Raw genomic sequence first — 24749 nt, forward strand, 5'->3', positions numbered from 1 at the left:
GGGGTTTTACACAGAACATCCTACTCATGTAATTAGGTAATTATAGCCAACGCATGATGGATCCCTGTATTTGTTTTATTTTTGCAACCGTTAATAAGTCACATTGACAGAGGGTGTGATCACTCCTCCGGTTTGTTTTCTTTTTTTCTTCTCTCTTTTCCTTTTTTCTTTAGCAGTGGAAACGTTTGGTCTGTTTTTGTGTTTGGTTCTTTTAGGTTCATGTTACTCGACCGCATTTCAACAAGAGCCCGACTGAGTCTCACTGACATGTTCCTTCATCACACACTGTGGTGTTCTTTGACTCAATCTCCCACACACACACACACACACACACACACACACACACACACACACACACACACACACACACACACACACTCCTGCTGCAGCAAATACTCACTAGAGCAACAAATGTGTATCAATCCGCCACTGAAAATAATCCCCAACAAAAGCACCGTTTCCTCCTGTTTGAGTAGCGTAACCACCGTGTCCAGCTGGTTTATCAGATAGCGGACAGTGTAAAGACGGACAGGAAGAGGGAGGGGCATGACGTGAAGGTTAAGGCTCACCTCGTTGGGAACCTCAGCAGAAAAGCACCAGGTACCAGGTGATAACATTCAGTGGAAAAGGGCAGTGAGTGTTTATGTTTCAAGCTCTAAACAAGTCATTATGAGTCGTCTTCAACTGCCGTCAGATCGACATGAAATATACCTGCTGTCAGGAAGTGTCAAGTTAAAAACGATTTTTTAATGTGATCGAAGCTGAAGTCACCCGATCTGTGACGAGTCCTCACTTAGACTTTACACCCATAAACCCCTCGTGCCGCATCCTGTACTTTGCTCCTAACAAACGCTGTTCCCACTTATTTCTGCTCGTCTCGGTTCACCTGAGCTCCAACAGCACGAGTCACCCTCTGTCGGAGAGCGGTGCTCGACGTGAAATGTGCCGCCAATAAGCAAAACTGCGGCTACAACTTTCAGCTTTTTTGGCACCAGTCCAACATCAACAGGCCTCGGGGGTGAAGAACACGTCTCCTGAACGTCTCCCACACATTCCCTTCATGTCTGCAGTGTACGAGGGTGAAACATAATGAGGGATGACAAATTTCACATGAGGCTCAGCTCACTTTCTTTCGGGAGCAAAGGTAATTATGACAATTAAACCTGAGAGAGCGTTCTTTAACGTGATTACGGGTTATTATGGTGATACTGTAGGTGGCAGACACAGTCAAGGATGAACGGTATCACCGCAGCGACCATCAAGCTGCTTTTATAAAGATGTTTGCTAAATCAAACAATATAACGCCCGGCGTGTTTTCTTAACAGCAGCAGATTCTTCAGTTGGCTCGGCTCGATCCACTGTTTGTACAGAGGAAATGTATTAAATACATCCGCTCCTCTCCCTCCTCATCTGCTCCGATCACACTGATGACACATCAAAATACAGAAGAAGAAAAATATTGTGCCAACAGAAAGAAAAAACAGAGAGGAAGTCGAGAGATATTTTTTATGCCCCGAAATCAGAGAAAACCTGAGGTCCAGTTTCTAATTTCTGGTAATGTGACGTGATCCGAGTGGAAAAAGCATCCGGTTTGATAAAACTGACGACATTAACTTTAAAAAAAAAACCAAGGTACACTCACCGTTCTCCTTCTCGTCTCCGATGCACTTGGTGATGGACTCGGAGAGGCCCAGAGTGGCCGCTGAGGGCATCGTACCCAAGATGGACGCCAGCGATGGGCCTTTTCTCTTCGGAACGCCCCCCTCCTCCTCTTCCTCCTCCTGCTGCTGGTTCTCCTCTTCCTCCTCTGGTCTCTTCTGCTCTAGTTTGATCAGAGCCTCCAGCGTGAGCTCGCCGAGGTCTTTGCCAAAGTGCTTGGCCACGGCCTGAAGCTCGGCTTCCTCCTCCTGTTCCTCATCGTCTGCCGCTTTAGACGTCGTGGAGAGAGCGTCGTCGTCGTCATCTCCACAGTCTGGGAGAGGGATGGACAGAGTTAGATGTTGGATTAAAGTGTTGTTTCATTTATCCCTTTAAGGAAGTTCTTGTTTTGTCAGGATCATTTGTAAAACCAACAGGTTACTTCCTCTGAAAAATAAATCTACACAAACTAATTGTATGTTGTATGTTGTCATGTCGCCATGCTTCCATTTGTACACGTTAAACAAATCAGAAACTGTTTTCAGCGGGTTGCTAGGCGGATATGTTTTGCTTTGGTCATAACGATGCTAGCTGTTCCCTTCCGGTTCCAGTCTGTATGCTAAGCTAGGCTAAACACTCACTCTCTCTCACTCAGGGCAAGAAAGTGAATTAGTGAATTATTTCCCAAAATGTGAAACTATTCCTTTAAACTTTACAAAGAGAAAATAAAAGATGTAGCGTAGTAAAGTATAGCTTTTCCTCTATGAACTCACGACATACTGAGACACATAATCCACAATAAGAGAAACAGATTTTCCTCCCTGCAAATCTAGACCACTTCATTTAAGTAAATACACCTTTTTTCTCAATGAATCAGCTAATTGTTTAAAAAGTCAGAGAGAATTTTCCAGTAACTAGAAAGTAATGGTTTAACTCCTACCATGAATCCCAACACGAAAATGAAGAATTTTCTAGTTCAAACTAGAAAGCATGAATTATAAATAATTTATTACATTTTGTCTCACCTTCACTGTTGTATCTCATTATGCACTTCATGGTTTTCCCTGTGTATTAATAAGTCGGCAGTTCACTATGCTCACGTGGTGCAATTAGTTAGGCATAATTGTACATCATAAATAAAATTAAAATACAAACCCACTGTAGTTAAAAATATAAAATTCCACAAGTGCAGTGAAATTATTTTGTTCAAAAATCACAGAGAAAAGAAATGGTGATGTATAATTACACCCAGACAAAATAATTGGGATCATAATATTGGCTGTCCTCTCTCAGTCCTGGTGGCTAATTAAAATGTGTCCTTTAATCAGCCATAATTAAAACGTCCTCACACAGGTTTCAGCCCACAAGTCAGAAAAAGCAACTTGGTTCTCGGTCTGAGAAGAAACGAAATGCCGCCGGATCTGAGAGCGTCGCAGCAGCTGGAAGAGCAACACGCCTGAAATCAGTGACAGCCTGCGACTCCCCCCCACTGTGTGACAACAGGGGGAGTCTGTGTGTGTGTGTGTGTGTGTGTGTGTGTGTGTGTGTGTGTGTGTGTGTGTGTGTGAGAGAGAGAAACAGACAAAGACAGAGAGCCAGAGATAAGGAGCCAAAGGTAGAAACAGATAAAGACGAAGAGCGGACAGGCAGTGTGGTCTGATGTGTGTTATTTTTTCCATGGGTGGGCGTCAGTGTGTGTGTGTGTGTGTGTGTGTGTGTGTGTGTGTGTGTGTGTGTGTTTTGAGGAGGGTCTCTGGTGAAGGAAGGTGACACCAACAGAAGCTTCTCTTGTCCCACTGATTGACAGGAGGACAAATAAAAGCATCATCACACATTAACACTGCAGAGTTTTTCCACCGCGATGTTTCGGTTTTGGCGAGTCGACAGCTCCTCATATTAATGCTGCTTTATTAAGGTTAGTGCTGTGACACGCCAGGCAGGTGTTCAAATATCACGTCTGTGGTCACACTAGCCGACAAATGAATCTGTAATTCTCATTTCACACCAGAAAAACTGTTTCATAAGAAGCTGAGAATCAAATTTTCTATTCTAGTATTTTTCACCAGTAAAAAACTTAAGTTTGACCTGATGGTGTTGCCACCAGAAACGGTTTTATCTCGTGCACGGCATGAACATTTTCAGCTTCAGCTGCTTATTAGCTTCATAACTTGCTCGTGTTAGCAGTCAACTCTGCCTGTTAATGGGCTTCATATCTACCAAAGCACACTTGCATGTTGGCTTCAGCTTGTATGCATGTTAACAACTTTTTCTTGCATGTTGACATTTAGCCACAGGTTAAATCGGCCCGGAGCCCACCGGAGCTGAGCTCGCCCTCCATGACATCCAAATGGCGCCCTGTCAGAGCTCAGCTCAGTCTCCTTCGGCATCACAGCTTTGTAAACTCTCACACGTTTGTCTCACTTTGACCAAACAAATGTAGAGTCCAGGCTCCTTTTCTTTGAGGTTTTTTTTTTGTTGTTTTGTTTTTAAATCTGTGGCGTCACTCAGCAGCAGGATCCACACTGTGTCTCCAAACTGAGAGACGCATGTGGCACAGCGGCAGTGACGTCATTAATTATTTAAATGGTCTGTATATACAGTAGCCTCATTAACCTAAATGCTTTTCTGCACAGCAAACAGACAACCTGTTGCACACAGATTCCAGCTTTATACAGTGAGATGACTGAGAACAAAGCAGCCGCGCTCGGGATGAGTCCAGCAACATCAACGCTGCTTTATTTTTTACTTTCAGCGAGTGTCTGAATATCGTTTCCTCTGGAGAATCACAAGCTTTTTATGAGAGGGACTTTTCGGTTTTGCTGCATAAATGCAATATATCTGCTGTAGTGGAGTTACTGGATCTTATGAGATAAATAAAAAACATCGCCCTAATAATGAAAACACTCCCTTCATTGTACTCAGCCTATAAGTTAGTGTAGATACTGGAGCTGCCTCAGGGCAAAGACTCTATTTTTACACACAGACAGAAAATTTTCAATGTTTCATGAACCATAAATTTGGAAAAGTGCCGCTGGCAGAGTATTTGGGTTCAGGCCTGAACATTTGGGGTGCTGTATTTTTGTCTTTTTTCGACTTCAGAGGTGAACTTTTCCCCCTTCAAATTCATTTAAAAGGGTCACTTCACCCAAATTACCACTAAATAAATTAAATTAAGTTGTTGGCAGCTGACCACTTAGATCCAATCTGACTCTGATTTCTGACAAATAAAATGGAGGTTAATGGGATTTAGTTGTGGCGCAGCATTTCACACTCTGGACAAATACACTGTCTTCAGTTTTCGTTTGGAACTACTTTCCTCTGAAGAAATAGTCCCTGTGAAAACTGTCCACCTCATTGGACGAGGGCTCCCTCTCCTCACGAATCCCAGTTAAACCCCAGCATTTAGCAGCTAACATTTAGCATGTCTGCATATTAATACAGTTATCATGGGAACATGCTAACATTTAGCATGTTTGTGTGGCAGTTTGATGTTAGCATGCTAACATCGTTTATTAACTTTGTGTGATTTCACCAAGTACCAAAGTGATTTAAAACTCGGCCAATAACAATAACCATTTTGACTCAGAGCGCAAAGCATTCTGGGACAGTTTTGATGGTGATCTAACTGTGAGTGTGTGTGTGGAGATCAAGCGGCGCCTCTCTGCTCCGTACCTTCCTTGGTGTAGGCGGCGTACACTCCCCTCAGTTTGGGTCTGCTGCTGTGAAGCTCTGCATCGATCTCATCCTGGTAGCCATGAATTTCATCTGTTGAAGATAAACACCACAAGAGTTAAAGCGAGAACGATTCCTGGATCAACGTTATTAAACCTCATAAGTAGAAAATCAGATGCAGTAACTTCTTCATGTCCCTAAAATGACTGTGAAATTCCACTTGTGGTGCTTTTTATGTTCTCGGTTGTTCTGTGAAACTTTACTAACCCTTTAAATTACAATATAATACGTTAGTATAGTAACAGAACACGTGGTTAATTACATGTTGTGCAGAAGAGAAATAATTTTAAAGGCGAAGGGAGCCGTTTCCTCTCTAGGTTTTTCTTTGTATTGACCACATCCAACACCGATCTGCAATTAGTCAAGGTCGGCCGAGTGGCAGCCGCATAGAAGAGAACAAAGTGCAACCAAACTTAGTCTTTGTCTGTGCCACGAACCTGAGACTGACTGTGATGAAAAGCCGATAGAATTCATTTTGCAAACTAAAAGAAAAGCAGGCAGCCCGAGAGTCAAGATGCCTTGAATGTGATGGCAAACAGACAAGGATGTCGCATTCATACCTTCGACGTCATCCATCTTTTTCTTCAGCTCCGTCTCCAGCTACAGGGAGGGAGACAAAGCAGAGAGAGCTGGATGAGAGAATGAGAGACCCTTTATTCTAATGCAGCACTGACTACGGGGTGAAACGGTTACCGAGTTAAACATCTCGGAAAGACAGAACGTTATGACACGAGGATTGTGGGCGGTTGACAGCAGCTCTCAGAAGCACTTTTTCTTCCTACAAGTACAAAACACAGAGACTTTGATTTGATTCCTGTGGTGAGAAACACGGCTGAAGTACAGTACTCACTGCCTGACAACACACAGGTCCGATCTTTTTTATTCCCCTTTACTGCAAAAGTAAAAACCGTTTGTGTGTTATAGAAACCTGGTGGATCCTTATTCAGCTCTTTCCCATTGAGACATGAAAAAACGCTTGATTACTGAGCAGAGAATCTTCTTAAAGGTCCAATACTTTACATATTTTATATTTTTCCTATGTTTTATTTTGAAGTGTTGATCCATAAGAAGATATATTTGTGGTTTTAAGAACCAAAAACCCTGCAAGGTGGGATGGTGGGTTCAGGTGGGCGGGGCTTGGGGCATGGTTCAGAGAGGTGACTGCTTTGTTGTGACATCACAAAGTTCCAGAAGTTCTGACGGCTGGTTTTAAGCCTCAGTTTCTGAATACAGGCTGTGAGCATTTCTCTGTGGACTGAGCCCTTTGATACGTTCACAGTATTAATACAGAACTTAGACCTGATCTATAATCAAACAACAGATGGAAATCTTCTACGACAAAATCCTCGACTCAAGATTCTACTTGTGTATGAGGTTTTCAACCATGTCATGACTAAAACTTAAACCTCCTCTCTGATGATGATGCCCAGCAGATATGGTTGAAAGCTTTGGAAGTAACGGCAACTAAGTTCTTCTCTGTAAAATTGTAAATTCTTGACTCTAGCGTCAGAAGAAAAACAAATTTCTTGTTTTGTCTGAAACTACAGAAAGCAACATGGACAAAAATCAAACCTCTGACATGGATTACATTTAATATCTGTATGATTTACAGGTTTTAAAATGATCTTGCTACTTAGAAAAATAAATACACATAATAAAATATGTTCTGGTCTCAAATAAGAGTAAGAGTTAGTAAGAGTTAAATCAGCTAAATCTGCAACAGAGCCCATGAAACAAAGCCCAGCTGCTCCCTCTCTGTAAACGGTGTAAACGTACAGAACAGTGATAGTAATTAGACTGTTTTACTTTAAAGGTTAATGTCCTTCATTAATTATTGCTGAAAGCCTGAGGGCTGCAAATATTCATCAAGAAAATATAAGGTAAAATTTTAATAGTCCTTTTTACTGTGTGCCTCTGGCATTTATCACAAATGTTACACGTGGACATATTACTGCACTTCACAGACATCTGTGGCTCCGCAGATGATTTTAAAGGCTCCTGGAAGCGACTTATCTGAAGAACTCGGCCCCTGATTGACCTCGCTGCGCGTCCACACACGTGTTCATACCTGCTCGATTTTCTTCTTCTGTAGTCCAGCTGTGAAGCAGGGCGGGTCACACTCCTGATCCAGATCGATCTTCATGAACTCCTCGATGGTCAGCTGACTGGTGGGCGTGTCCTCAAACTCTATCAGTCTGATGAAGGGAAGAAATTACAGCCAGATCATCAAATACAAAAAATACACATTTATTAGAAGGATAAACCCCATTTTTAAGGCGGTCCTTAACACAAAATACAATACATGAAGCACAAAAATTACTTCCGGACTAATTTATAATTGCATTTATATTTTATACATGCGCGCACGTACATAAAATTAAGATGAAACTTTTTAACTGTCACCACCCACCTTTTTCTTAGCGTGCTCTCACACACTTTCACAACGCTGACAATTTCTTTGATGGTGCGGCGAAACTCGTGCACACGAGCAGCAACGAGAAGAGCTGGAGACAGAAAACAAAACCAAAAACAAAACAAAAAAACACAGTGTGATGAGATTTAACCAAAAGGTACAAACAGCCCAGTGACGTACGACCCGTCATGCCCCATAACTCAACCTGTGTCGTCCCTGAAACCACAACAGTGCACAGAATATAGATGATTTAATATTCTGTGTCTTATATTCGGCTTTCTTTCTCCATTTTGGGAAGAAAAAAAAATTCATATGCACATAGTGATACAACAAATGTGCACAAACACAGTGAAGACGTGACTCAGGAGTGAATTATAGTCGTGGCTGCAGTTCAGGACTTTGTGTGTGAACACCTTGAAGACTGGAGGACGGAGCCGACAGGACGAGGGCACCTCAGCCTTCAGAGCCAACAGCCAGCCCCCGCACCAAAACAGTTTTAAAGAGGAGTAACAACAACACTAATATTATGCAATGAATTGCAGTGCGGGCCTTGAAGGGGAACAGTTATATAACCGTCATTAGAGTTGCCTCCCTCACTCAAGAGCCTGTTAAAAGATGGATGCATGCTTCTAGTCCTACATGCACACTTCTAACAGCCTTTAGGACTGAAGTGGTGGCTTTTAGCTGCGCTGAGGACTTGCTCAAACATTTCAGCACCATTACCTTGAAACCCCGTACTTGTAAAGTTGCTGGTTTTCCTTTCTTAATGCAGAGTTAACTTTGTGATTTTGTTACTTAGCGATCATGACTCTTTGTCCTTGAACTCGCTGAATGTAATCAGTGATGTAACGCTCTTCTTCTACCCTGAAGAACTTTCTGCAGTTGCATGTTTCTGGTTCATCAGCAGGAGATATTTGCATCAGTTTTGGGAACAAACTTTTCCTTCTCTTCCGTCTGAGTGTATCCTTCTCAATGATTTATGATAAGCAATTAATTATTCAGGCATTGCAGCAGAGGAACAGAGAAAGCAGAAAATTGAAACCATGAGTGTAAACATGCAGGGAGCAGAGGAAGCCGGTGATTCAATTTCAGGACGTCTTAGCTGGTAATGCGTCAAAGCCGAGCGTATTCAGGTTGACGCCGGCAGAGGGAGGAGCTCTGAGCTCAGCTGTTTCTCCTGAACTGCACCACAACACTCCGAGGAAGTGGGAAATCAACACCAGGCGAACTGCGGGAAGCTTAGGCAGGTGCCGGCGGGTTCGCCTCAGCCACGCGCCTCTCCGGCAGGAAACCAGCGAACAGTAAAAGCCTCAAGTGAATTTAGAAAAAAAACTTTATTGGTCAAGTGAACACCAGGATTCACCAGCCACTGCAAACCTGTTCATGGTGTCATAAACAACACTCAGGTTAATGTGCATGTGTTAAATTTAGGGTTTCAACGATTCTGAAACCGGGATCGAAACCGCCAAAAACAGGAACAGCAACCCTCCAACCAAATTACTGTTCTATTTAAAGTAAGGGCAAGCTGAATATTTGGTAAATTAAAATAATTAAGACTTAATAACCCCATGTGCCTGGGCGTTCCCTCAGATCGGTGGGTGGAGCTCTGCTGGTTATTCCAAGGTCTCAGCTCGAGACTAAAGGTGACCGGGTCGTCGCTGTTACAGACTGAAAACTGAGGAACAGGCAGCATCATGAGTGTCTTTTAAAACTCTTCTTAAAACATTTTATTGGAAAGCTTTTATGAATGTTTGACATGTTGTTGTGTTTTATTTTCCCATGAATTTATATGTTCGTGTAACTTACCCCTGTTCCTGAAAAATCATTTTAATTGCCTCCTATATGAAGTTAGATTCATCTATAGATTAAGATGACTGGAAAACAGTCTTTTTTTTTCCTACATAGTAGCTGCTCATCCAACTGAAAATGAGGCACTTGCAAAGTACATAACTTGTTTTGACTGTTTAATAGTTTTTAAAGGCAATTAGAGCAGGAGAAAAGCTTACATTATCCTTTGAAAAACTGAAGATTATAGGAGCTGTTGACCCATCAAAAGTGGGTCTGTATGATTAGTTAAATTTCCCAGAGGAACATTTTAAACTAAAACTGAATTTAAAGACATTCATCTGACATAAAAACAATCGTCCACAGTGCAGACACTAGATATCTAACCCCTCCTCGTCTCGTTGGTTACCTGCTCCGCAGAGTCCCGACGGCCTCCGTCCCGTGTGCATCCAGTCCCTCTTCATCCTCTGCACCAGTCTCATCGCCGTCATGGAGACGTCGTGGTTCTTCTCACCAAACTCCAGCAGCTGAGCGAACCGGGGAATATACAGGCACGGGTCTGACGGAGACAAGAGGAGGAAGGTTTGCTCAGTGTTTGTTGTGATGCATGTTCATAATATCCACTATTATCCACTAAAGAGCTCATGCTGTAAGACTTCTTGTGTCTCTCATGATTATAACACGTTGACATCAGATGTGTTTGGTTCTCAGACGCTGCTGCCACAAACCTCACAGGACGACACTTCAGCCAAAACTCTGTCCGATGAAGCAGCTGCTTGTGTGTCCATGTGACGTGTGTTTACAAGCCCTGGTTTGTTTTTGTCTGAGCAGCAAACCAACCAAAAGCAAAAAAAAAAAAACAAGTAATTTTTCCCCCACTTTGGTTCAGACGAAAGAACATTTTTTTCCTTCTTTTTCTTTCACCAAAAATCCTGCCTAAAAATACATCCAGGTTTAACTTCACCAACACCTGTGAGCTCCCCAGTAAAACCAGTCCCCTCCTGCTGCCTGGCTAATTAGCTGCACCAGAGAAACCAGAGGATTAGCATTTTAGCTCAAGTGCACCTCAAAAGCAGCCTGTTTCTCATTCAGTGTCTCCGTCCAGATTTTCTCAGCTGGCCAAAGGATTTGAACGGGCAGCCGTCCAATCACAGGCTCACGTCTCAAACTTTTCTGCTCCTCGAATGTCTCTGAGAAACGTGTACGGTGCGTCGTATCAGAAACTTTATGGAAAACACTTTAGATGCAGCTGAGGAGAGAAAAAAGAAAAATAACAGAACCACCTGCTTTTGTCATGAAACAGCCTGGCAGGCGGCCAGTTCGTCTCTTTTTCTTTTTTTATTCTATAAATGAGAAATCTAATTTAATTCTGAAACTCCACTCTGACTGGGAGACAAAAGGTGGACTTTTGTACCACGGCCATGACACTGGAGAATCTTTGAAGTTAGTGGCTGCGTTTAAAGAGCAGTCCAGTGGAAAGCTGGTAGAGCCAGCTGGTAATAAGATCCAGGCTGATCCCCCCCCCCCCCCAACTCCGCACCATGTAATGATACGTCTGCAGAACTGGCCATCACTGCTCCAAGTTTTACTGGAGTGTCTGGGTCCAGGAAAAGATCGCCACAGAAAAAAAAAAGGGTGTTTAATAAAAAAGAAATACAAAAAATTCCACCTTAAATCCTCCTTCAGTTGAATATAATCAATCTGCGATGCTCAAACAGCCCAGGATTCATTCTGTGATGGAGTGCTTGTGGTTTACCTTTTTTTTTTCGTGAACCCACTTTCCCTCCACCTGCCTCGCCTACTTTCTAACTTCGGTTCCCCACATTCCCCCAAAATTACTTCGACCACCCCCTGAGAGGGGCCGTGAACTTGCTCCTTTCAATCAAATGTGGGAGCAGAGCTGCATGAATAGCATTAAAGTTGTGAGGAAGCTGCGCCCCTTTCCTACTCAAAACCCAAAACGGTCTCCGAGCCACAATGCATTCTGGTCCATTTTCTGTTACTGAGGGGGTAGAAATTGGTCTCAGAGTCTCCTTCTCTCTGATGGATTTCTCTCCGTATTGGACGTCGGTGCAAAACGGCAGCTCCAGAAAGAAGCCTTAACTCATCAGGACCACACCGAATACTGATGCTGCTTTAGGTCACTGAAATCATTTTCTGATATCAAACTGCACTAAACCAGTCACAGATATTTGGATATGATGTCACGTTCGATCAGTCATCCAAGATACATCATCACAGGCAGCTAGGTGAAATCACAGTAGGTGTTTTCAGGTTTTAAAAAAAGGAGAAATGTATTGATTTTTGCGGATATTGGAACATACAGTAGTGTTGATTGTTAGTTTGATCTGCAGGAGATCCCAGAATGAAGAGTCACATTTATCCACCAGTATATTTACCGTTATACAGGGATGTAATGCAGTGTAAAGTTAGAAGTTATCTTTCCAACCTTTGTGACATACTTTTCCAATCACAAAGTATCAATATGATGCATGATAAGTTAAATATTGTATTTGTGTTTATATTTGTGGGTGTCTGACTTAATTTTCTTTGATCCAAATCGAGGATGAAAGTGTCGTATGTCTATGACACAAATCTTCCCTTTTTATATTTTTCCATTTTATCAATTATAATTAACTATATAAGGGAGAGAATTTGGGAAGCAGAAAGACAGATTTGTTTTGTTTTTTAGTTTTCATTAGGTTATGTCTTTGGGGACGGTCACGGTCTCTCTACTTTCCAGTGGTGAAAAGGAACTAAAAAATATCACAAGCCCAAAAATACTTGTAAAAAACTGTATTTTCCACCACTGCTACATGAGCGTGGTCTGGGAAGAAAAGGACATGCATTTGTGTATATTTATATCCATGAAAAGGCTCCTTTACAGACACCACAGACTAATGGTAGAGAAGTATAAACCGTGTGTGAATTCAGCTGCACCGATTCTCCTTTATATTTACAGTCAGAGGTGTAGTGCTGCGTATACCCACCTCTGGACAGGTGGATTTATCTATACTTATCTATATCAGTGCACATTGCTGCAGTCAATAATGCTACAGTCTCTCACTTAATCTGTGGTGTTTACTGTGAACTCACACCTCCGTTTCCTGACTTTAGTATTGAAGGCAGTGCCTCCTCCCAGGTAACATCAGTACACAGGTAAGACTGCACCAAGTCTCAGACTCACCACACAAATACGAAGGGGACACATTAGTGCCCTTTTAAAACTTTTAAAAACTGCCTGCCAATGACTACGCCTGTTGTTGCTGTGAGCTGGAGGAAAGAGCTGATATAATGTTAGATAACGATATTACACCTGTCAGAGGGAGGTGTGTTGATAAGTGTTCAGATTCAGAACGTAGCAACACCTCATTACAAGTAAAAGCTGTGCACTGAAGTGTGTCAGTGCTATACTAAATCACAGGGTTATTACTTCTGATGCGTTCAAGGGAAGGCAGCATTTTACTGCTGTGAGTGGTCGAGATGGAGCTATGTTTTTATTTACTCTTGGGCAGTGTTATTTATAAGAATGCTTTATACTTTATCAGCTCATCAAATCTTTTGGACATACAATCATAATTAATGGAGAAAATAATAAACTCACATTAAAACTCACTATACAGTCGTCCGAATTAAATTAGTATATTTAAATTACAGTATAGTACACACACACACTTGAGTACATTAACTTACCACATTAAATTACTTTTTTTAAATTAAAAGCATGAAGTTTAGTTGAAGTCACAGTAAACCCACCAACCAAAGCACCACTACACTACTGTTTAATATCTATCTCTCCTCATTACTGTCGTGGGCTGAACGGTCTTATTAAAAAAGACATCCTTTTCTTTTTTCTTTTTTTTCTTTTTTTTTTATTAAAGTTTGATTTTTATTTTTATTTTTTTAACCACCGGCTCTAATGATTGGGACGGAGGAGGAGCGGTTGCCCGGTGACGCACTCTGCGGAGCTGCGGAGGGAGGCGCTTCGGTCCCCCTGACGTCAGCGCGGTGCTTGAACGTGATTGGTCCTCGACGAGCCCTGGGCGTCCGAGGAGATCACGACGAATAAAAAAAAAAAAAAATAGCAGAAAAAATAGAGTAGACCTTAAAAACTCCCGACAAATGACTACTTAGCTCGGATGCGTGCGGCCGCAAACGGGACAACATAGCTGGGTTCTCGTCGGTCGGGCAGCCGGTTCGGAGAAAGCAGAAGGAGAAATATGTGTGAGGATTAACGCGGAGGCGGGGTGGGAAAAAAAAATAGACTTGAATTACCAGCTGCGACTCTCCGGATTACCCACTCGCTGGAAAAAGGGAAAACAAGCGACGCTCCGCGGACGTTTTTCTCCGTCCAGAGAGGATGAGGTGACCGCCAGGAAACGGAGGAAAAAGAAGAAGAAAAGGAAAAAAATAAAAAATAAAAAAAGTGTTCGCGGTCGAAGTTGGGAACGGAGGAGGAGACGGACTCCGCCGGGCCTGGACACACATTTATATTTAGATGTTGTCGTGTAAACTTCGCGGTCGATGCCGTGTTGAAGCGGCGCCGTAGGAGCCGAATTCCCCGCAGAAAAAAAACGCCGAATCCTCCGCGGAGCAAAACCTCCTCCCCCCTCCTCCTCCTCCTCCTCTTCCTCCTACCACCACCACCACCACCACCAACCCCCCCGGTACAGTTAGTTCATTCACACCCCGACGGCGACTCGGTTCACCGGATACCAACGCGAAGGAAGACCGTGTTGCCCGCGCCGATGCCAACGGCAGACTGCAGGTTGCTCCATCATGGCCGGATCATGAGGTGTTTGACTTATCTGCTCCTACTTCCCGAAACACTGAAAAAGTCCAAGAAGGTCGGCAAGCTCCCGGACAGGCTGCCGGTATGTTATGAGATCCTGACCCTGTCCCTGACGAGCAAGAAGCAGCAGCAGCAGCAGCAGCAGAGCAGAAGGAGAAGAAGATGGCTGCGGAGCTGTACCCCGCCGCCAACACCAACAACACCAACCTGGCCAACGGCACTACGGTAGCGGACGCCGAGAAGACCAAGGAGGTGCAGGTGAGCCAGGCCAGCAGCAGCAGCGCGGCGACCACCCCGACCACCCAGCAAAACATCAACAACAACAACGTAGACCCACCCAGCTGGCAGTGCAGCCACCCCACACTGAGAGAGAGGTAACTCCGGAACACCCTGGTTTACAGCTGTAGTAAATTTAATAAGTGTGTGCAAAATATTCCTGAGAGCCCCCCTCCCTCCCTCGCGCTGCAGGGTTATGACCATAAAGTACATTAAGGTCATTATCAGGTAATGACAGCTCACTGCGGCCGCTGCATTAATATGACAGCAGCTGAAAAGGGAGATAAAATGCACCATAAAGTGCAGTAAGGTCAGCGGACTCTCGGCTCGCACAGTCACTCTCCCTCAGTGGGGTTTTGCGTGCTTTTATTTTGGAGGATCTAGTGATTTTGGGGCACACTATCATGATTAAAAGTTTGTATTAGAGCATAAATGTCAGGTTGCATGCGATTTACTGCATCATCACTTTTTTTATAAACCGGTTTTGCTTGTTTTGCTTGTCTCCAATGTTAATATTTTGATTCTTATATGATATTAAACTGAATATATTTGAGTTTATGACTGTTTATCCGACAAAGCAAGACATTTAAAATGCTCTGGGAGCACGCGATTGCCTTTTTTTTTTTTTTTTTACAGTTAATTAACATACGGATAATAAGCAGAGTTAGTGATTATGAAAATATTTGAGTTGCAGCCCTGCTACGGTAGCTATATCCTCCCCAAACCTATGAAAATAACCAGTGTCTCTAGGCAAAAAGAGTGTGGGAGGACTGTTATACAATACTTGAGGCTTATTCATGAAACCTGCTCCTGCTTTTAGGAATGCCTTGATGTTTAACAATGAGCTGATGGCTGATGTCCACTTCATTGTTGGCCCCTTGGGGGCATCGCAGAAGGTCCCAGCACACAAGGTAAAGACGTTTCACCTCTTGGAAAAAATAAAAAATGTCCTTTAGCTGAGCAGGGAACTTGTTCATGTCTCTGCACCACTGAAAGCCTGCTTTTTTATTGAACTTAGCAAAGAAAAGTGATCAGGTTGCATGTGTCTCTGACGCATCTGTTTGCTCCCTCCCTCTCTCCCTCCCAGTATGTGCTGGCCGTGGGAAGCTCGGTCTTCTGTGCCATGTTTTACGGCGATCTGGCGGAGGAGGAGTCTGAGATCCATATCCCAGATGTGGAACCTGCTGCTTTTCTAATTCTGCTGAAGTAAGCCACTCACCATCCCTCACACAGCCAACCAGAAGGAGAGATGACAAGCGCAGTCAGTGTCACTTCAAAGCATATTATTACTCATCCAAAGCTAAGCAGAGGCGAATGCCAAAATGCTGGAAGCGCCAGAGAGCAGTGGCAGCAGTACGGTGCTCTGTAATTGCTGGTTTTCTCAGCGCTCTTTGTTCAAGTAGAAACATTTTTTTCCCTTTTCCTCATCCACAGCCTGACAGTTTTCTTAGAGGGGGATATATGCAGACTAGGAGTTATAAATAACTTGCCTTTGTTTCTCATTTAGTAGCACCGGCTAAGCCAGCACCATGGACTATTGCGTGTTATGTCTTTGGAGAAAAGGTTAGGATGTGTTAAGTCATCGTAGGAAGACAGTCATTATTTCCATTTAGCTTTTTTTTTGTGGATGCAGTGGAAAATAGACAATGTACAAGCAGAGATTAGCCATTTTCAAGGATCCAAAGTCAGTTTACATAGAAGCACATGGTCCATCACATCTAATTGTGAGGAATAATATGGAAGATGTAGTTGAGCCGTCTCTCCAGCGGAGCTACTAAGTTAGACTTTTGCATATTTACTGTGATTTAAATACGATTTCCCCTCTGCCAGGTACATGTACAGTGATGAGATCGACCTGGAGGCAGACACGGTGCTGGCCACCCTGTATGCTGCCAAAAAGTACATTGTCCCTGCACTGGCCAAGGCCTGCGTCACCTTCCTGGAAACGAGCCTGGAGGCCAAGAACGCCTGCGTGCTGCTGTCCCAGAGCCGCCTGTTCGAGGAGCCCGAGCTGACGCAGCGCTGCTGGGAGGTGATCGACGCTCAGGCCGAGCTCGCTCTGTGCTCCGAGGGCTTCTGCGAGATCGACCTGCAGACTCTGGAGATCATACTGCGGAGGGAGACCCTCAACACCAAGGAGGTGGTGGTGTTTGAGGCTGTTATGAGCTGGGCCACAGCGGAGTGCAAGAGACAAGCTTTGGGTCCCACCACCCGCAACAGAAGAGATGTCCTTGGCAAGGCGCTGTTTCTGGTGCGCATCCCCACCATGAGCCTGGAGGAGTTTGCTAACGGGGCGGCGCAATCTGATATCCTGACACTGGAGGAGACGCACAATGTGTTCCTGTGGTACACTGCGGCTAAAAAGCCCCAACTGGACTTCCCTCTGTCGGCCAGGAAGGGCTTGGCGCCTCAGAGGTGCCATCGCTTCCAATCCTCGGCCTACCGGAGCAATCAGTGGCGCTACCGCGGCCGGTGCGACAGCATTCAGTTTGCGGTGGACAAGAGGATCTTTATCGCCGGTTTGGGACTGTACGGGTCGAGTGGCGGCAAAGCCGAGTACAGCGTCAAAATCGAACTCAAGAGGCAGGGGGTGATCCTGGCACAGAACCTGACAAAGTTCGTGTCGGACGGGTCGAGCAGTACGTTTCCGGTGTGGTTTGAGCATCCTGTTCAGGTGGAGCAGGACGCGTTCTACACGGTGAGCGCCGTGCTGGACGGGAACGAGCTGAGCTATTTCGGCCAGGAGGGCATGACGGAGGTGCAGTGCGGGAAGGTGACATTTCAATTCCAGTGTTCCTCCGACAGCACCAACGGGACCGGAGTACAGGGAGGACAGATCCCCGAGCTTGTGTTCTATGCTTAAGCTGCTCTGGACTGCTGATGGAAAATTAGGTTCATCCTCGCCTCCCAGCCTTTACAGTAATGTAGCATTAAAGACACTTGAGTAATGTCACACTAAATGGCCTGGTTAGATCTTTGAGAGACTATTTTAAAAAAGCAAAAGGAGCTGTTGTTTTATCTTATTTAATTTAATGTTATTTTTTTATTTAAATACTGGGTTAACGTTATTTGCTCTGATGCCTGTGTTTAAAGGGCTGCGGCTGCTGTAGAAACAACATTAATACGGTGATTTGTGGTTATGTAATCAAGCTGAGCTCCGCAACTGGAACAAGTAGGGACTGCTTCAAATTGTGTAATTGCAAGTCTATATACAATGTTGTTACTATAGTCCAAGCAGCAATATTACACAAGGAGCAAACTTTATGTAGTGTTATGATTCTAAATGCTAAAAAAAAACCAACAAAAAAAAAAAAAAAAAAGTAGAAATCTTGTCAGACGCAGAGATGTTTTGCACTTCAGAGGACGGCCTCGGAAACGTTGTGTCTTTTGTAAAATACGATTTAACTGTTAACAGCTTGATGCTGTTAAAGACCAGATGTGTTCTGTACAAGAATGCTTATACACCTGATGATAAAACATAAAGGTTATAATGTGACTGAAGCCACAGATGTCATATTATTGTTGGTGCCTGGGTGAAGGGAGCAGGGGGGGGGATTCGAGGGGCAGCAGCGCCCTCTGGTTACATGGGAGTGAACTACACCTGGGGCTTATGGAAACATGAGGTTCTTGCAGACGTGGATTGATGACTTCACGGGTTTGGTGGTCACAGGTTCAGGGGGCCATTGAGTCGAGCGGGGGGGCCCTAAGAAAGCTGCTTTTTAAATCAACTCTCATAATCTTTTGTTTTAAAGTCGGGGGTCATTTAAAAGTAGAGAAGCCACATATTTCTATCCTGATCTGTACATACTAACAATCTGCCTCATCTGATATATATTTTTTATTTTATTAATGCTCATTTTCACTGACACAGCTGCACAGGAAGCAACTTAAATATGCCTGAGTACAGAGCAGAACCTGCACTACAGGTCTGCCATATCTCTGCAGGGGAGAGTTTGTGGCAGGGAGATCTGGATACGATTAAGACGTGACTCATGTGCAGCGTAAACAAAAATACTTTCAATTAGCAACAGAACTTTAGTTATTAGGTCAACCTGCAAATTACAGTGGGGAAAAAAAAAGGTGTGATGGGACCGAGTGGTGGTGATGCTCGGGTGTGCAGGAGAAGATAATTAGGACTAAAATAGATTCAGATCTTCTGGGGAAAAGAAAAAAAAGTTTAAGGGAAAGGGTATGTGTGAGTTTTCTCGGAGACTTTTTAATTTTCTGCCTGTGATTCAGCAGGAACATTTTAAAGCTCAACACAGTCAGTTAAAGTCCAAATCCCCTGATATCAGTGGGTTAAAGAGCTAAAAATTTATTTCACAGACTCACCAATCAAGTTAATTTTTATTTCTTTCCTCCCCGATACCTGAACTCGTCCCGTGTGCTGGTCCTGAACACATGGAGCTCACTACAGTCTGTTTGGTAACATGAGCCCAGGGATTGCTGTGATACTAAGACCTTGAGTCTGCAACCCGCTGTGACTTCATGAATCATCAGGGACGACTTAGTTTGGGCTTGGAAACTGCACATTTATCAGCCTGAGTTTAAAAGAAAGGACGTGGGTGTTTGACCAGGCGGGGAGCGTCTGAAGAAAAACACAATCAAGGTGCACTGTGGGAAATGAAGGATGCAGTGTTTTTTTGGAGTTGGACACACTCTGGATTAAAATTCAGGATCTCTCGGCCTCTGCTGCTTCAATTTTGACCATTTTTTCTTTAATCTGTCACTAGAGAGTCCCCAATTTATTATGGAAGAAATAATAAATCCCTGGAGAATCCCTGTAAATCATTTATCAAGAAAAAAAAATAAATATCAAACATCCTCGGGTTCCAGCTCAGGAAATGTGAAGATTTTTGCTGCTATATTCTGTTTTATAATCATTGTAAGTTGAATATATTTGGGTTTGGGACTGATGGTCGGACAAACCAGGATGTTTGAATATTTCTACATGGGTCTGGGAAATTCTGAGAGACATTTTTCACTAGTTTTTGGTTTTATATAGACGGGTGGTTAATCGCAAAAGTAACTGAAATTAAATGACAATGAGATTAACCAGGAGCCGCTCATATCTACATATATGTAGTGAAATGGACACATTATTAATGTAGTAAAAGAGTGTGAAGATGAGGTCGGTACCTATAGCCGGGGCGTTGATGCACAGCTCTCTGGCCAGGACGAGGAAAGTTCTTCCCAGGACGTAGACGTTCACCTGCGGAGGAAAAGAAAAACAAAAAACAGACGAGATGCTGAAGGTAAAAAACACCAGAGAGCGAAGCATCTGTCAGAAGGAAAACCTCGTGCTGCCAAGCGGAGTCTAATTTCCTAACTGGATTTGCGTGGTTACGTGATCCTGCAGCTCCTGTAAGTGAGCTCAGTGACTCCAAGAGCCATTAAACCCATTTAAAAACCATTTACAGAATTACACTGGAGCCCGAGCATCAGTCTGAAATTAAGAGTTTGTCTCACAAGACGCAGCGTTTCCCTCTAACAGGAGGGAGGTGATGGGGATGACTGGTGTGTCTGAGAGGGAGAAAAACACCATCAGGATATGAGATGAGGCCGTTAAGTTTCCCCGTTACATAATCGACCCAAAGGTTGCAGAACATTTCACTTCAATATGTGATTAAAAGCTGATCTCTGCTGCGATTTCAAGGGTTTTTTATTTATTTTTCCTTTTTCAGGCTTGGTGCAGTCTCTCAAACTCACAGTTGTGTTGATTAATTTCTAATCAAATTATCTGCCCCTCAATCACCCCCCCCCCCACTGATTTCCTGTCTCTAAATTACAAGTCTGACTAATACACACACACACACACACACACACACTTGTGTGTTTGGATGTTTCTGAGTCTTTACACTGACGTTTTTCTTTCACTCTCAGAATCTTTAAAAGTTGACTTTTAAAATAACTCGTTTGTTATTTCTGGTGATTTTCACTGGAGGCGACATGATAACCTTCCTGTACCTGAGAGGACATGACTGATTTATCTGCACACCGCTGTGACCTTTGTACAGACGTCTGCAGCGGACAGACGTCAGCACAGGCAGCGAGACAAAGGGTTACTGTGATAAGTGACTGAGCTCTGAGGGGAAAAGAAAGAGCTGAAAAATGGGAAAAAATAAGTTGTTTAGTCGCCGACATGAAAATGAACATTTCAAATTTACATAAATACTTCTATTATTGAAAATTTCAGATACTATTTTGACTGAACTGAAATCATTTCTTAAAGACCAAAGAAAAACCGCGAGGTAGCGACGGCATCAAAGTGAGGTCTCGTCTCTTTTCACAGAAATCTTATGATTTCCTTCAAAACTGACAATCCTGTAGTATTTTATTTTGGAAAAAATCTAGTGTGACAGCTTGTGGTCACAGCGCTGTGTATGTGTGTTTGAGAAGTTGTTGAAAAGTCTGTGAATGAGGAATAAAAACCACAACAAGGTACAAATTATACGAGAGGGAGAATAAATAGGTTTTCTCATTAGGAGTGCCTGATAGAACAAAACGTGCTGCTCCCAACAGGTCGCTTAGTAATGGCCAGAATAACGTGATCTGCGTGCACGCGGGCGAAAGTGAGATCTAAAGGAGTTCTGCCAACTGAGAAGTTGCCAGTCTTTTACCAGTTTTGTCGGTGGAGCGAAACTCTTGCGTTTGGATCTGGGTGAAACAGGAAGTCAGAGCAGCGAAGACAGAATCAGTGTCTTGTGTTCAGATGAGTAAGAACTCCTGTTGTCGTAAGTGCTACAGGGTCGAGGAGCGGCGAGGAGCGGCGAGGAGCGGGCTACAGCGGTCGGGTGCAGATGAGACTGAGAATGTATGAATGAGAATCTGTGTTAGAGACGGACGAAGCTGTTGTGTTCGTTGACTGCAGGAGAAAAGTCAAAGCTGACATCCTTATCTCTTAGCTGTTGAGTTTGGAGGAACAATACGAGACTGTGATTGGACTGAGCACCGGGATCAGCGGTGAACAGGGAGTTTGTGGAGCAGGAGCTGATGAGGCGGTTTGACTAAGCTGAGCATGAACCTGCTTCACTGGACCACGTGTCGGGGGAAGAGCAGGGGGATGAGAGCCAGCGTGTCGTTGGGGTTATCACGCTGGCGCCTCCCATCACAGATGTTTCATTGTATTTTAGCCACAACACCTCCAGAAGGCTCGGCAGTAAATTATATCACCCCCACCCACACACACACACACACACACACACACACACACACCACTCCATGTGAAAGGATCTAATGACGAATACTGCTGAATAACAAAGCCACGAGGCCGCACATCTATCATATCATCCCAAATTAACGGTGATACGGCGCAGAATTAAGTTCCTGAGGCGCTCCGAGCTGAAATCTGAAGCAGAAGGCAGCGAAAGCCGGAGGATCGGGTTGTGAACTCAGGTCAGATCTCTGTCATTCCTTCAGACCGACTCTCCAGACCTCCGGGGGCTTGGGGGGGGTTTTGAGCAGACAGACGGACTCTCGCTCTCAGCCCCCTCTCTGCAGTCGGGCAGGGACGCAGATGCTCCACTGCTATTCTGGGAAGTGGATTCCAGCGAGGAATTTATACACAAAAGCAGAGAGAGTGGAGGAGGAGGAGGAGGAGGAGGAGGAGGAGGAGGAAGTGGAACAAGTGCGGTCACTTTTAAGTTTTTACAGCTGAACGGCTAAAACGAGGAACAAAAATCAACATCTTTACTCAACTGCAACATTTCAAAGCCACCTTAATCAATATTTCTCCATCACCAGTGGCAACAACAGCATGACGTGAAAAGGTAAACCCAGAGAATCGTCACTCAACTCTGGAGTTCCCCCTCGGCATTACAGAGCGTTTTGAGCTCATTGTTTTGGGTTTTACGCTCCATAAATTGACTGTTTCAGTTCGGTCTCACGCTCTCATCAGCAGAAAAAAAAAAAAGGCAGCGATAAACAAAAACAAATAGGAAACAGCTGGTTTTATTATTTCCCTCAGGAGGCGGCGGAGACCAAATACAGAGATAAAAGAAGAGGGGATACTGGACTTAGATTGATCAGGAGGACAAATGAATGTGTGAGAACAAGTTTGCTATATCAGCTTCATAAAGTAATAATACGTCACATAATAAGTGTTTCTTGTTGTTGTTGTTGTTGTTGTTGTTGTTGTTGTTGTTTGGTTCCCGAGAGGAAAAAAAATAAAAATAAAATGTAATAATTGCAGGGGTTGAATTAAATGTTTTAACTTGGGTCTCGTTCCTGTAGTTTCACTTCAATCATTAGGAATCAAATTAACTTGGTGAGAACAATGTTGATTACTAATTATCAAATCAACGTGGCTCGGGTTCATTTGATTAATTGAGATCTGGGAACACAGCAATACCACGAAAAGCCAATCAAGCAGGTTGTAAACAAATGTCCAAATCAGTCGAATGTATTTGTCAGAAGAAGAAAACGAAGGCGAACAGTAAAATTAAAACTGTTTTAAAACATCCAACACTGTTTAGGGACCAACTTCCTGCCTCATCTTTGTCCTACTGCACTTTCCTGTAGTTGTGTTCACAATAAGTTTTCCTGTGCAAAAGGTTTATTACTCACATCATGCTCTAACTTTCTGTTTAGCCTCCAAATAAAGTGGTTTAGATCATCTGGGTAGTTTTATTCAAACCAGGAAACACCGTCGACGCTTTATTTACAAGAGAGACCTGGTTAAAATGTCAGCGTCGAGTGGCTCCCACATATCACATATCACGTAACACACACACACACACACACACACACACACACAATTAGTTCATAACATTTACATACAACCTGAGAGGCAAAGTGTAAAAATGCATAATGCAGGGATGTTATCGTGTTTCCAGATCTCCGCATTTGCTTCGGCGAGTGCAATGTTATAATGAAGGACAGGAATAATGTCCAAAACTGAAAAAAAAAATAAGACCCGAAATTGTTTCATTTAATTTTAAACACTGGGACTAAAAGTGATTCCTTTACATAATGCATGTATGAAAGTCAGTCGTCCAGTATCTCTGTGCAGCCTGGCAGAGTTTTGTTAATCAAACACAAAACTTTTCTTCTTTAATCTGTAAAACTGACGTTTGACTCGGCAACTAAACGCTGAGCTCGAGTCTTCAAATCAAAATGAATGACGGCTCTGAACCGTCGGCCGCTGAGCCGCTCGCAGACGCAGACGAAACCAGGAGAAAACGATCCCCCTCTGCTCTGCAGTGCTAAGTGAAACTTTCCGGGGTCAGGGGTCAACTCCAAACAAAAACACTGAGCGGAAACTTGATACTTCACAGAGTCTCAACAGGTGGAGGCGGCGGCCGAGGCTTCGAGGGGGGAAAAGCTTTCAATTAAAGGATTCCTGATGGGGGCCGGTACGACCGAGGGCCGCTCTGATGAGATTAACGAGCATCAACAACCTCTCTCTCCTGAAGCCACGGGACTAAATGACAGAACCAAACAGCTGCTGACAACATCTGTAAGTCCTCAGCTTTAAATTTTGATGATGATGTCTGACTGATGGAGACCTGGTGGGGTGGAAACGCTGGCTGATCAATTAAAATCAAAATGTAACAAGGATTCAGTTTCTTTCTTCGCCTCCTGGTTTTATATCTAATTTGAATCTGCATCAAAACCACTTATTGAATCTTAAAACAGTCAAACTGGGGAAATATACTTTCAATGAAAAAATAAAGAGGAGAAGAGGATTCTGTGATCTGTCCAGAGCTTTGAATAAAATATTTTTTTATCTGCCGGGAACCTTCCTCAGCTTCCTCGTGACCCGAGGAGACCCCTGCCAGATTAACATGACCCTCCTCATGTTCACCCTCTGACGCACCTGTTGTTTAATCCTCCCAGCTACTGATCCACACGTGATCAAACCTCCATCACATCTGAGGTGGTACAACACAGAAAACAGCTGATATTTAAAGTCAGTATTGATCCAGCCCTGATCAATACTTCAGCAGCTGAGTGAAGACTGAAAGTGACAGAGCTCCTCATTCATCCCAACAATGCAACAAACACCAAGTGGCGCGGGTGTGGATCCATAAACAAGTGATCGGTGGAATATCACTGACCCCACACCCGCAGCAGCAGCAGCCGCCGAAATGTTGGGCATTAATAACCCCCCCA

General features: G+C 43.7%; 2 protein-coding genes across 4 annotated transcripts in view; one reads left to right on the top strand and one right to left on the bottom strand.

Moving 5' to 3' along the window:
- Positions 1–24749, bottom strand: part of brf1a (BRF1 general transcription factor IIIB subunit a) — a 105574-nt gene that overhangs the window by 62608 nt on the left and 18217 nt on the right. For both annotated transcript variants that reach the window (XM_023412979.2, XM_087175767.1), the window contains 7 exons: positions 19776–19848; positions 9978–10127; positions 7781–7874; positions 7439–7565; positions 5931–5970; positions 5311–5403; positions 1643–1972 (listed from right to left, as the gene is read on the bottom strand). In XM_023412979.2, coding sequence (XP_023268747.1) covers positions 1643–1972; positions 5311–5403; positions 5931–5970; positions 7439–7565; positions 7781–7874; positions 9978–10127; positions 19776–19848 — 907 coding nt within the window. The remainder of the gene's footprint in view (positions 1–1642; positions 1973–5310; positions 5404–5930; positions 5971–7438; positions 7566–7780; positions 7875–9977; positions 10128–19775; positions 19849–24749) is intronic.
- Positions 13645–18137, top strand: LOC111659885 (BTB/POZ domain-containing protein 6-B-like). 2 transcript variants are annotated; one of them, XM_087175768.1, is made up of 5 exons: positions 13645–14473; positions 14515–14734; positions 15457–15547; positions 15724–15842; positions 16467–18137. In XM_087175768.1, exons 1-5 carry the CDS (start codon positions 14317–14319, stop codon positions 17497–17499), a joined length of 1620 nt encoding a protein of 539 aa, XP_087031894.1. In that variant the 5' UTR covers positions 13645–14316; the 3' UTR covers positions 17500–18137. The 2 variants fall into 2 exon arrangements, with proteins under 2 accessions (XP_087031894.1, XP_023268748.2); XM_023412980.2 differs by having other exon boundaries at positions 13646–14734.

This window comes from Seriola lalandi, unplaced genomic scaffold, assembly GCF_002814215.2.
Source record: "Seriola lalandi dorsalis isolate HSWRI2012SDOR001 ecotype SW California unplaced genomic scaffold, Sedor1 jcf7180002054497, whole genome shotgun sequence".
NCBI lineage: Eukaryota > Metazoa > Chordata > Actinopteri > Carangiformes > Carangidae > Seriola > Seriola lalandi.

What these genes read in the sequence shown, in the direction of transcription:
- LOC111659885 (XM_087175768.1), top strand. Translation starts at nt 14,317, where the DNA reads ATGCCAACGGCAGACTGCAGGTTGCTCCATCATGGCCGGATCATGAGG. An exon ending in AGAAGGTCCCAGCACACAAG is followed by an intron (nt 15,548 to 15,723) that starts GTAAAGACGTTT and finishes TCTCCCTCCCAG; the next exon opens with TATGTGCTGGCCGTGGGAAG. An exon ending in GCTTTTCTAATTCTGCTGAA is followed by an intron (nt 15,843 to 16,466) that starts GTAAGCCACTCA and finishes CCCCTCTGCCAG; the next exon opens with GTACATGTACAGTGATGAGA.